Source organism: Heterocephalus glaber, unplaced genomic scaffold (genome assembly GCF_053883595.1).
Source record: "Heterocephalus glaber isolate CG9 unplaced genomic scaffold, H.glaber_assembly_v1.0 deba00001608, whole genome shotgun sequence".
Taxonomy (NCBI): Eukaryota; Metazoa; Chordata; class Mammalia; order Rodentia; family Bathyergidae; genus Heterocephalus; species Heterocephalus glaber.
The window spans coordinates 14,413,998-14,427,554 of NW_028258379.1; the positions used below are offsets into that span (position 1 = coordinate 14,413,998).

The following is a 13,557-nucleotide window of genomic DNA, read 5'->3' on the forward strand; positions in this document are numbered from 1 at the left end:
ATATCACCGTAGCAGTAATTACGGGTCATCTTCATTTCTTTCATCTCTGCCTGTTCTGATGGCTTCATTCCTTTGACGGAGAAGATTTGGCTCTAGGTGCTATGATTATTTTGTTAAGCGTTATTCGAATAGACAGGAGTGAGAGAAATTAATCAATCCAAATGCAATTAGCATCATGTTTAACCCAGTGATGGACGTCTCAAGGTGAAACAGCCAAGGGAGTTTCAGACATTTATTATTCAATCCAGTGGTTCTTATCTAAATTATAATCAAGAGAGGTTTTTATTGGCTTCCCAGTGTGAAAATGTAACTCTTTCCCTGCCCTGGAGGGTCAAGAAGACTGGTCCTTCATTCTTCCTAGACTTAAGCTACTACCAGTACCTCAAAGTGGAAGGAACCAAGAAGGAAAGTTGTCTTAGTATCCAAGGCCTTTGGAATGATCTGCACTGAAATCTGGGTCTGGTTTTCCTAATGGTAGAACCCAGCCTATGAATATTTCACTCTGTCTAAATTGGGGCAAATATTTTGGGTACTGATCAAATCATTTTGAATGCTTGTTCTGTCTTAGCTTTACACAATAGATTATTATTTTTCTTCTTTATGAATGAGGATATTAAGATGGGGTGAGGGACCGGGGATTTAGCTCAGTGGTTCTGCTGCCTGCCTTGAAAGTGGAAGGTCCCAAGTTCGATCCCTGGTACCAAAAATCAGATGGGGTGAAGTTGCTAGCCTTTGATCATAAGAAGTGTTTTCACCAGGATGTATTACTTTGTAAAGGCCCTAAAACATGAATGTTCTGCACAAATTTATGAGTATTAATAAAATTTCTAGTCCCCAAAGTATTAATCCATTGCTTTGATCTCATTGCCTTTCTCAGTTGAGGTTTACCTTGAAAAGGGAACAAAGTGAAGCTCTGTAATAGGCCTGTGAGGCCCTTTGAAAGCAAACAAAATACAAATAAGTTGTTAGCTCTTGTTTCTTGAATACAAATCTTTGAGGGTCTTGTTTGGGTTTGTCTTTTAGTAAGGAGAAGGATGATAAGAAAGACTAGTATTAGATATTTGACATCTAGTTTTGTCTTCCTCTTAAAAGAGGGCGGGGTTGATGGAAAAACACAGGCTTTCTCTTGAATACAACATTTTTCAAATGCCTGACAATTAAGATTCTTCTACTTCTGCCTTCGATCTTTAGGCATCATGGCTGACACTTTCCATATTTTATGTTCCTGCTTGATGTTTTATATTCTGAAAATAAATCTGTTAGCTGGATATTTCTATCCTTTTTCCCCCTCTGTTATGAAAGCCATTAAAATTATTTTCCATGTTGGGACTGTCCAAATTTCTTGCGCATTGAGCCTTGACTTCGGTTGCTCGTATTACTTCTGGGATAAAAGTATTTGGAAATAGGCCTTATAGTGTGTTGGAAAAAAATGTTTAATATAAAATTATTTCTCTGAAGTCACCAGGGGAAACACTATTATTAGCCACCCACCCTTTTGTCAGAAAATGTGTTAGATGGGCTGGGGATTTAGCCCAGTGGTTTCGCCACCTGCTGCGCAAGCACAAGGCCCGAGTTCAATCCCTGGTACAAAAAAAGAAAAAGTGTTAGATGCCCCATAAAGAGAATTTGGAAAATATGCTTACAAGGACGAATCTTTTTGAGAATTTTGAGGATGAAGACTTTTGATATAGCATGTAGGATGTTCTTTTCTCAGATACATAGTATTTCCACTCCCTTTTTGAAATGCTTATACCCAAAGAACTTTATACAAAAGCCTCAAGATGATTCTGCCAACTTTCAGGTGCTACTTTTAGTATTTTAGAAAATAGTGAGATTTACCAAATGCTTTCATTTGTATTATCAGTTGTGATTATTTATCACAGGAGTTGATTAAGAATGGTGAGCAGACTTTAGTACAATTATTCCACTTACTGAGGCCACCAAGTGTCCCAGTGCACCAAGGCAGACTGTTCCTCATCCAGTAACACAGTCCTTTTCCCAGGCATCCAGTTCCCAGGTCCTTTTGCTCTTGACGCTAGCACCAGCTGCTCTCATATCAGAGGCATTCAGAAGTGCTTAGTCTTCGACTTGAATTATCAATCACTTGTGGTCCTTTCTGTGCAGAGATCTAACACTGAGCTGGAGCTTGGTGAAGAATCTCGGTCTGGCAGGTTGCCTTGGAACTGCCCTGCGTATGCCAGCTCTGAGCCATAGCACAGGAAAACTTTGCACATCCCTGTGAGACAGCAGTCAGTATTATGAATCACTCAGGTTTCTTTTTATTTTCCTCTAATCTACCAAAGTACCTGTTAACAGCTCGCTCCACCTTGAAGGCACTTTAGCTTTTGAGAATAGTCTCTTATCAGAAGGCATGTTGTTACCGGGCCATAGACACAGGTGTCTGTAATCCCAGCATAGGAGAGGCTAAAGTAGGAGGATGGAGAATTTGAGGCCAGCGTGGGCTAGATAATGAGCCCCAGCCTATCCTACACTGTGGAGTGAGACTCTATCTGTAATATCTTGTACATCGGGAGTGGAATGTCAAGGGTTTTGTCAACATTTAATTTGTAAATATTCTTCAAATTTACCAATTGCCCCCCGCCCCGAAAATATCTTGCCTGTAGTAGTTGGCACTCCGTGTGACTGATTTCTCTAGTCAGCCAGCCACCCCATGCAAACTTCTCTTCTACATAGCACACACTGATGACTGAGTCTTCTTGTCATAGCTGTTAAGAGTGTATTCAAGGTTTCAGGCACCAAAAGAGTAATTTTTAAAGAGTAAAAATTATAATTATAACGAGTTTCTTCAAAGTATCTTCTGTGAGGCTAATTAACCTTTTAGCACAGTGATTTAAACTAAACTAATCAGGATTTTATGTGTTTCTTTTTGCTAGAAGTAACTAGTGGTATGGTTAAGGAAGGTAGTAGTACTTGACATTACTCCAGCAGAGTTTGAGAGTTTGTTTTTTTTTGCTTGCGTTATCATAACGTTCAGTTAGTTTATGATAGAAGAGGTGGAAGCAAGTAATGATGTCAAATCACTGAGAAAAACATTGTCTGTCGATGTGGAGCCTTCTTTAGCATTCTTTCCCCAGCACTGGGCTGACTCATTCTTGAGTTTGGAGTAGTTGTCCAATGGACTCTGTGGTGTGGCTGGGTTTAGCCACAAGCCCATGTTGACGTCACCAGAAGTGCTGTTTTTGAAGCTCGCTTGCTTTTCCCCCAGGGGTTGTTAATCCACCAGCATATGTGCCTTACCCAGATGCCAATTTTTTTTTTTTTTTTTTTTGTACCGGGGATCGAACTTGGGACGTTGCACTTTCGAGGCAGGTGGCAGAACCACTGAGCTAAATCCCCGGCCTGCCAAATGTTTATGTTACCATTTGTTTTCCATTTCAAGATCTTTTAAAAATAAATAGGCTTCCTTTTGCCACTCTTAATACTGCATAATTTGTCTTATTTAGTGCAGCCTGCTACCGCTTGTGAGAGGGCAGCTGAGAGCCCGCAGTGCTTGTCATGGCTGACAAAAAGCTGAGGGAAGGAGTCCAGACTGAGAAAGTGATCATACTGGTTGTTTGTTGGTTTGTTTGTTTGTTTTTGGTACTGGGGATGGAACTCGGGACCTTGCCCTTTCAAGGCAGGCAGCAGAACCATTGGGTTAAATCCCCAGATCCTGTGGTCATACTAGTTTGAAGGTGGCAGGACAGGATTGTTCCATGGTGAAGTTTAAGATCGAGGCTTGTGCCACTTAGTAAACTAATAAAAGCCTGTTGTAAACAACAGCTTATCAATAAAGCAGGTTAGATTCCAGTTTGATAGGTGGGCATTTAATGAGACAGACACACCTGCACAGTTAGAAATAGAGTGAAGATAGAATTAATATGTTCCAGAAGCAGGAGGTGTCTGCCACAAAGGGAACCTGTTATTTACTCCAGAACTCTGTTCCCACAGACCAGGAACTCTCTGAATTAGACAGCTACAACTTTGTTGTACTATATCCTTTTTGTTTGTTTGTCTGTTTTTGTCTTTTTGAGACAAGGTCTTGCTATGTAGTCCAGGCTGGCCTTGAACTCATAGCAGTCCTCATGCTTCAGCCTCCTGAGTGCTGGTATTACAGGTGTGCACCTCCATACCTGGCTTGGTTGCACTATATCTTGACAGTAGATTTTTCTATGCTTTCATTTTCCTCCTCTTCATTCCTATATTCTATTAAAGTGCCTGGCATATGTGAACAAGTGTATTGCCTTAAAAAAACCCAACTAAATGGCTGATGGTGTGTTTTATTCAACATCAGACAAAGATGGAATGAGGGGATACTGATTCTGTGAAAATATCGTCTTTCTCCATTCTTGGCATGCTTATTCAGCTATCTTTAGATTCTGTTAAGTTATTTTGTTCTCATCATTTAACAACAAAAATTCTAGCATGCCTTGTTCCATTGGAGAATTTTGATGTTTTTTATTTATCATTATAAAATCAAGGACAATTTTATGATCTTGTTGTACATAGCTGTTATAAGTCAGGCAATATGTCTTTGAGTAGCTACCAATTACTCTAAAAAAATGAATCCTTGATAATCCCATGAAGCATCTTGTTGCTTAAATAAACTTGTGTGAAATAAAATAGGTTGCAGTTTTTGCATTTAATCTCACCTTAAACAGATGAGGAAACAGAAGCCCAGAAGGATAACCTAAGGAATTGCTACAGTGGTCCAGGGTCAGATGTAAGCTAATCCAATGCTAAGAATCCTGTCCCTTTCACAGTATTCTGTTATCTTTGTTTCCTGACCACTTATGGTAGATCTCCTAAAAACAGCCTATTGTTGCTCTTCCAGGTATGAGGAAACCAGTGTGACTTCTCTACCATGAGAATGTTTTAAATTAGATTGCAGCACAGAAATATTTAGTTTGGAATTGAAAACCAAACATTTTAAGAGTTTCTTCCATTTCATTAAAAAGTTACTTAATCTTCATATTGTTCCCTGCATAAATGTCAAGCAGAATTTTATCAGGCAATTGCCTCAGAGTTATAATCTGGAAAATCTTTCTTTAATGAAACCTGTATGTCATGGGAGAAACTTACAAAGCCCTGGCAGAGAAGGCTGGTCTTGAGAGAGACTCTGCACCCAATCTCGTTAACCAGGGTGCCTCTGGTAATCCCTCATCCCCTCACCGGCGAGAAATCAATCTGTACCACTGAATCTTTTTCAACCAGCCACCAGAAAATTTACTGCAGAGAAGGCAGTTTGGGGCTAGTCATTGTGGAAAGAGAGCCAGAGGTAAGGCTAAATGGAGGATGGAGGAATTGGAGAGTCTCAAGAGGAGATTATATTAAACCCTGTACCACCATCAGAGCAAGCAGGATGAAGTCCTCCCTTCAGCCCTGATCTCTCTAAGTATACTCAGGTATTTACAGCTGCCATGAGCCTGACAGCCCTAGGGAAACTACAAAGAGGATAATAGAAACAGTGTAAATCTGAAAGTTAATTGTAGGTTACCCATTTGCTATCTTTCAACATGGATACATGGTCCCCTCTCCATAGTCCACAGCAGTTCACATGTTAACCCCCTTGTGACAGTCTCCATTGTGACCTTCTCAGTTTATGATGTATGCACTAAACAGGAGGACCTATAAATCACAGCTGGCTGTGGGAGTCTTGCTTCTGTGCACAGCACATGCCCTCGGGCTGATGACCAGTGGGTTCCTATAAGAATGGTAATAGTGTTGGGCTGGGGATTTAGCTCAGTGGTTCCACCACCTGCCTGGCAAGTGGAAGATCCCAAGTTTGATCCCCAGTACCAAAAAAAAAAATTAAGAATGGTAATAGTGTTACATTTCTCTCCAGCCTAGTAATCCTGGAGAATGAACCCAGAAGCAGAAAATAGTTAACAAATTTCACTGCAAATTCTAGATAAAACTGGTGATCTTGTTGTCTCCAAGACTCCATTCCACTCCCCTCCCCTCCCTTCTCCCTTTCTCTTCTCTTTTCCTTCCCTTTCTTTTTTGTGGGGCTGGGAATCAAACCCAGGGCCTATGCTTGCCAACCAACTGCTATACCAATGAGCTACATACACTCCCAGCCCCTAGGATAGTTTTCTGTATCATCATGTGCATTAGAGGAGGGGGGACCAAGAGGGAATGGAGGAATTGGAAGTGCCAAGCTCAACAGCCTGTGATCTTACCTTGGCCATTTGTGTTAGAATATACCAGTACTGGAAAGAAGAAAGGATGGAGCCAGGCAGGGGGAAACAAGTATTTTCCTTTGCTATAAGCAGGCAATAGCCATCTCTAAAGGTTTTTCCCTGAAAAATTTGAAATCCTTGAAGGAAGTGTTTTAGTAAAATATATTTACATATAAAACCCTACTGGAAGGGGTATGTATGTGCATGTGCGTGCCTGCGTGCATGTGTGTGTGTAGTGTGTGTGTGTGTGTGTGTGTGTGTGTAGATGAGAAATACCAAACAGCAGCAGAAGGCTTACTCTTAATGGGATTTTGTAGCAGCATGTGCGAGTTTGTTTCAGAAGTCAAAAATGAACAGATGTTGGTATAAATTACCTCTGTGTCTGATGTCTTGCAAATTAAAAGCACGGTTGGCATCACTAAACAATTTTACTAGGTTTAGGGGGGTGCAGTTTGCAGGCGGTGATTACTGTAGCAGATCGGTAAGAATCTTCACACTGCAGCAGAGCAGGAAAGCAAAGAAAAATAAGGGCTCTATGAATTCATCAGAAATGCTAACATCTCTGATGACAAGTGAACAGGAGGGCACGTGCTCTGGTACAGCCCCTGACCCACAGCAATTTCTCTGTGCACAAAAAGGGGTTGGTGCTTAGGACCTGATTTATAGGGCACAGCCCTCTTTTAGGGAGCGTCTGTGTCACACATTCGTATATCTCCTATATGGGACTGGCAAGCACGGAAACTTTCTCCCCTCCCATGGAGGAGATGATGTCTTTTGAATTACTTCTACTTTTATGGTGGTTTCCTGCAGCTCTGTATACTTGGATTAGGTTGAAGGGGGAGGAATGATTGAGTGGAAAAGGGGCTGTTAAAAAGGATTGGTTAAATTCAAGGAGAGCTTGCCACCAGGAGACTTCAGAATCTCCATTTATTTTCCCTTTTAAACCCTTTGAGCCTTCAAATAGTTGAGTCTTTTTAAATTTTAAATCTTACACTATTCTAAGTCATTCTCCCATTTGGTGGAAAAAACAGCAAGGTGGAAGGTCTGAAGGACAACAGCAGAAATCTCAGGTGTTGTCAGTGCGGTGCTCCAGGCCCATGGTTGGGGAACGAGGCTCTCTTCTGCCTGGCAGAGCTCTGTGTTACCCATGTCTGGTTTCTAGAGCACCTCTAGCCATGTTGCAAGGTCATTTGATACTGAAAATGTTGAAGTCCTTAGCACAGGAGCATAGGTACGTAATCCATCCTGCAGGAATAAATGATGAGACCTGTTGGGCCCAAAATATATTCCTGGCTGGGGATTTAGCTCAGTGAATGCATGCCTGCCTCACAAGCGCAAGGTCCTGAGTTCGATCCCTGGTACTCCCCCCCCAAAAAAATATATATGTATAGGATTGGGCTGAGGAGAAACATTCCTGGGATTGGGTTTTTGTTTATTTGTAGTACTGGGGATTGAACCCAAGGCCTTCACACTGAGCTACATCTCCAGCCCTTTTTTATTTTTATCTTGAGATGGTCTCACTAAGTTGCCCAGGCTGGTTGTGCACTTGTGATCCTCCGGCTTCAGAGTACTAGGGTTACAGGCGCCACCGTGCTTAGCTAGGAATGGGGTTTTGAGGTTACCTGTCTTATTATAATCATTGATTCATTCACTCAGAAACTACTGAGTATAAAAAAACATACATACGTACCTCTGAAAAGGGTTCTAGTAATGATTGCTACTATACCAAGTATGTTCATTGTTAATATCAAAAAGAAAAGTAGGACAAGTGGCATTAACATTGTACCCATTTTACAGATGAAGAAGGTGAGGCTCAGAGATACTGTCCAGCCCAAGGTGTCACCCGGCTAGTAAATACTACAGCTGGAACTGAGTTCACACACTGTACTGTGTACTTGGAAGAAGCCTACACTGCCTCCTATGGGCAAGAAAGTACTTGATTGGATTTTCTCTAAAATACTGTAGTTGGTTCTTTTAAAAAAATTTTTTCATTTTGTTTAATTTTTTTTTGAGACAGGATCTCACTGTGTAGCCTAGGCTGGCCTCAAACTCATGGCAATTCTCCTGACTCAGCCTCCTGAGTGCTGGGATTACAGGTGTGTGCCTGGCTGTAGTTTGTTCTTGATCCCTGATCTCTTCATTAATTTGGTATTATTTCCATCAAGGAAAATTATTTTTCCTGCCAGATAATCAAGGCACATTTAAAAAGAGCCACATATATATTGTAGAGAAAGGAGCCCTGAGGGCCACTAACTACTCTTGTTTATAAAGGAAGGAAACTAACATTTGTTTTGTTGGACTTTGTTCTTTTGTATATGACCACTCATCCAACTAGCATTTATTAAGCAGATACAGCTGTAGCACTAGCCAATCTCTACACTCAGTTCTTACATTTTAGTGAAGGAAGACAAGCTTGTAAATAAGTAATTTAAGTAATTACCTGCAAGACTTACAGGAATTGTGAGTGTTTGGTATAAATTTGGTATAAATTCGCCAAGGAAGGAATGACCAATTTGATTGGGGCCAGGATGGGATTGTGGATACATGAGGCAAGACCCACCACTGGGACTTCCACTCCTAACTAATGAAATTTCCTTTTGCTGACTGTTGTTCAGAAACTAGTGAGAGCTGGAGGTATATAGGCTAGTTACCAGAAGCCTCCCTGTAGTGATGGACTTTGTGTTGTCTTATTTCTTCACTGTGCAAATAAACAAGAAACTGTTAAACTTAGGTTGGGACAGAGGAAAAGTGAAAGTCTTTTCATGTAGCACTATTTGTGTGGACTTGTGTGAGGCAGCAAGAAGCGAGGCAAAGCCTTTCCCATTCCTGTGAGTGCCTCTCTAACACCTCTCTTCTTTGCCCAGAATAGAGACACATCCTGCCCTGAAGTACTGCGTGGTTCCAGACTTCTGGGTGCTCGGGCCAGCCATCAGAAACTTTCAGAACTGTTAAATAGGGTTATCTGAAAAGATGACCTTGGGGGATGAGAGTGAAGGGGATGTTACATTGTATATGCTCATTGAGGATTTGCTTGACACAGCTAAAACGGCTTCTGGAGTGGCTCTTCTTTTTTTGTTTAATTTTATTGGTACATTTTAGGTATACAATAAAATGACATTCATCATTGGAAATTTGCACCTTTGCATAATCTCTCTTGGTTCTTATTTTTTCCCCCTTCCCCTGCCCTCCCTTCAACCCCCTCCATCCCTTCCTATTTGCAAAGACTTTGTTTCCATTTTTTCATTTTCTCATATTAATTCCATTCCCTTCTTTCCTTTTCCCTACCCCTCCCACTTCCCCTTCACCTTTGCTGGAGTGGCTCTTGTAATTGAGAAACGTTTTGCTTTCATTTTGGAGCCTTATATGTCAGAAAGTAGCTGTATAAACCCACAGGCAACTACAGCATTCAAAGATTGATGGTGCTGAAAGTCGGAGAAAGACACATAAACCTTGCCTGGCTATATTAAATACCTAAGGACTGACAATGCCAAGAGAGAGAAGACCAAAGCTCTATAAACCCTACTTTATTACACCGTCCACAGATGAACTGCACTGAGGGAATGTAAACCTTGTTATATTATAGCATGCAGGGACTACCACCACTGAGAGACAGGGTAAATGATCTCTGATTTTGATTTGAGATTATAAATGTCCAGAGACCAACAACCCAGAAAAGACTCTTATCTTGGTTGGGTTTTAGCTTCCAAGAGCAAACCCCATGAGATAGTAACATGAACATTAGGTTAGATTCTTCAGAGGAGGATTTGGAGGGAATTCCCTGGTAATTTTTTTTTTAAAGTTGGATGATAAAGTCTTCCCCAATTGGCCTGTATCTTATAGCGGTTGCTAACTTCAGAATAGCTTTATCAAGTTTTAGTTGTCAGTGGTAGTTTACTTCCCCCTTTTAGGAGGTTAGTGGTGATCAGAACTGTAGTGGCAGCAACTTGGTATACAATTTGAATCAATCTGCATTTTTTGAATGAAAACTTCCTGCAGTCCTTTTTTTCACATTTCAGGTTTTCACTATCTTTTATTTGCTTTGTAATTCCAGCCAGAGAGATGACACGAGGGAAATTTCTCAACATTCTAGAGAAGCCCAAGAAGTAGCAGCTGCTTGTGCACAGGGACTGTAACCAAGCTCCCTCCCCAGTGCAGTTCTGACAATGCGCACCTCATGCTTCCTTGGGAGAGGCCAGATCTCTACCTGCAGGACTGCCCCTCCCCGCTCCTGGCACTCTGCACCTCTGAGGACATTTGGTGGCAAGAGAAGAATCTGCTCTACCCAAGGATCATTGCCATTATTAAGTCAATGTCTTAGCCCTGGATATTGGTAACACCAGAGGTCCTGTTGTTCTTAAAGGTCAAAGTTGTGCTTTCTCGTTTCCAAGTGATTCGGGAGCCCCGGGATCTTATAGTTGATTTGATACTGTGATGGCAAAGTCAATTGTGACATGTTGACTGGATGGGTTCTTTTGAGTTGTACTTGATCTCTTAGGAAGTATTTATGACCCGAGAAGATAAAAGACCTACTGATTCTGGACCAGACCATGCATCCTGACCTGTGAACTCTCCAGTCTGTACTAAGTTTCAAGATTCTCCAGCTGGAGAAACCAGAATCTTCTCAAAATACCTGCTTTTAAAATCCTACCCTTCTCATGACAGTCCCACCCTCAATGCCATTCATTTCTCTACCTCCCAGCCCACCTTCCAGGTCTGACTCCAAGCCAAGAGATCCCCCAGTAGCTTGAAGAACAAAAGGCCCATGCTGATTGCATTGAATTGTCTGTTATAGATTTAAGTGAAAGTCAGTATGGCCTGACGGGAAAAGAGCATGGTTTGTGGAAGTTCCCATTTGAATGAAAACTAGAATCCCTAATTAACCTAGTGTGTGCTGTGGGATGGAGACAATGTTCTGTTCCCCTTGTCCCCATTGCAGCATGTGTGAGATCCTTAACCCATATGGCGGAAACACACACGCACGTGCATGTATGCAAAAGAGAAAGAGAATTTCCTGACCTACATAAACTTTTTATGGAGTTCTTCCCAGTTATGTGTCCGTTAAAACCCGAAAAGCTAGGGCTGGGAATTTAGCTCATTGGCACCATGCCTACCTCACAAGCGCAAGGTCCTGAGTTTGATCCCCAGTACCAAAAAACAAAACTGAAAAGCTCACCCATGGGTAAAATCAGTAATATATGTTCTCTCATATTTTGAGAAGTACATAAAGTTTCGTATCCCTGTGGGGATAGTGCAGTGATGGTGGGATACAGGAAATTTGTAGCCAATTTGTGGTCTCGAGTGTCTGCTAAGGTACCACACTCTAGTTTAACCACTGATTCTTTGACCATTTTCTGACATTTGTGCATGTTTCCCATACTAGAGCTAATTTTTGGTTCTTCTCTTATTTGGGCCTTCTGACCATCTACACAATTTCACTTTTTGAAAGAAAAAAAAAAGCACAGAACACAATGGATGATTGTGAGAAGGAAAATACTCTGGCTGGCGTGCTCCCTGAAAGTGTCAGGTTTAGAGTCTTTAATTAAGCTTATGATTGACATTTCTTGATCTCTCTAAATGCAGTCAAAGAGTATGTGTGTGTGCATGTGTGGAGATGGCCAAAATTAGTGCCATATCGAATTTTTCTTCCCTCTATCTTTGAGAGTTGATGCTGTCAGGCACTTTGAAGTGTTTGGGGAATTGAGAAGTATAACAGCGAATACTGGGATACCTCCCCCAAGCCAGTCAAGTCTGTAACCGGAAGCCAAGAGTTGGTTCTCTAATCTGCTTTGGGCTCCTCCTTTTACTGTCTGTCATCGTATTCACCAGCACTTAATGTAAGTAGGTGTTTTAGAATTTCAATATTTATTGGTTTTGTATTTGTTGTCCTTAGAAATGTTAATGATGTATTTTTATATTGATAATATAAATTTATGTACAGTGTGTATGTGTATGTATTTTAGGCTATTAGAGGATTGTACCTTGTATATTATGTCCTCATAATAAATACGTCCCTTTTATAGGGGGGTTTTTCCTCAAAGGGCCACGTTGTATTATTTAAAACACATACCTCATTAGAAAATACAACTCAAGTGATAAATAACATACTGCCTTCCCCCTTAACATCATAGTGGTCATTTGCTTGGTCTCCCAGCTTCCAGTCTGGCCTTCTAGACATCCTGCTCCTTCCTCCTCAGCTCCTTCTGGGAACATTTAGGAACCTTTGATACCTCGCTATGACTACAGATAAAGTGTAGGTCTCTCCTTCAGGCATTTTAGGACTCTCCATGAAGTCCTGCTTGATCCTCCAGTTTGGTTTCCTTCCTTTCCCCTATATGAAGTTTCTTTTTTTTTTGGTACCGGGGGATCGAATTCAGGACCTTGCGCTTGCAAGGCAGGCGCTGGAACCACTGAGCTAAATCCCCAGCCCCTATATGAAGTTTCTTTTCCAGTTACTCTGAACAATTCCCAGTTCTTCACTTGAGGGCCTTTGCCCAGGCCATTGAGTTCCTAGAAAGTCTTGCTTCCCTTTTGCACCCATCCAGCCTGTTCTTCCTGTAAACCCGTGTTGACCCTGCTGGAGATGATCCTTCCCCGAGCGCTCTCACAGACTTTAAATGTACCATCCCTGTGCTCTCACCATGCGACACAGTAAGTTAAGGTGAGCTGGTCTGTACCTCAAATATCCTAGCAAAACATAAGCTCCTCAAGGTTGTGGCCGTCTCCTGCACATCCAGTTAGTTCTTCAGTGTCATCTTTGACTGGGGGTTCAGAAGCTATCTGTGTACAGATTTGCAGTTAAACACAATAGATTGCAAACACATTTTCCCTGCCCCCTCTAAAACCCTTTGTGTGAGTTCCTTTTCATTCGGTTGTAGACCTACAAGAGAAGGTGCTCACTAGTGCTACTCCTGGTACCCATTGAGAGCTGACCTGCTTTAGAGCCAGGTGTGGTGGTGCATGTCTGTAATCCCAGCACCTGGGAGGCTGAGGCCAGAGACATAGCAAGACCCTGTCACCCAAGAAAAGAAAAAAAGTTTACTTGTTCTTGACAAGAGCATGCCCTTCTGGAGAAAGCATCCCATTTTAAAGAAAACAAAATGCTAGTTGGAGCACTAAAAGATCCTAAGATACCTTTTTCTTACCATAAAAGATACTTGTCATAGGGTCAGGTATATAGCTCAGTGGCACCATGCTGCCTGGCAAGCACAGGGTCCTGAGTTCAATCCCCAGTACCGGGGGAAAAAAAAAGATACTTGTCATAATTTTTTGTTTTGTTTTGCTTTTTGGTACTAGGAATAGAACTTAGGACCTTGTGCTTCCAAGGCAGGCAGCAGCACCACTGAGCTAAATCCCTGGCCCAGTTTGGTTTTTTTTG

The 13,557-nt window shown here is 41.6% G+C and overlaps 1 protein-coding gene across 2 annotated transcripts in view; it reads left to right on the plus strand.

The window, feature by feature from the left end:
- The window catches only part of Lin52 (lin-52 DREAM MuvB core complex component), a 94,378-nt gene extending 82,159 nt beyond the window's left edge, over nucleotides 1-12,219 (plus strand). For both annotated transcript variants that reach the window (XR_002390206.2, XM_004837208.3), the window contains one exon: nucleotides 10,234-12,219. Coding sequence is in view for 1 of the 2 variants with exons in the window: in XM_004837208.3 (XP_004837265.1) it covers nucleotides 10,234-10,289 (56 nt within the window). In the remaining variant the exon portion in view is untranslated. The remainder of the gene's footprint in view (nucleotides 1-10,233) is intronic.
- Nucleotides 12,220-13,557: the final 1,338 nt, after the last annotated feature.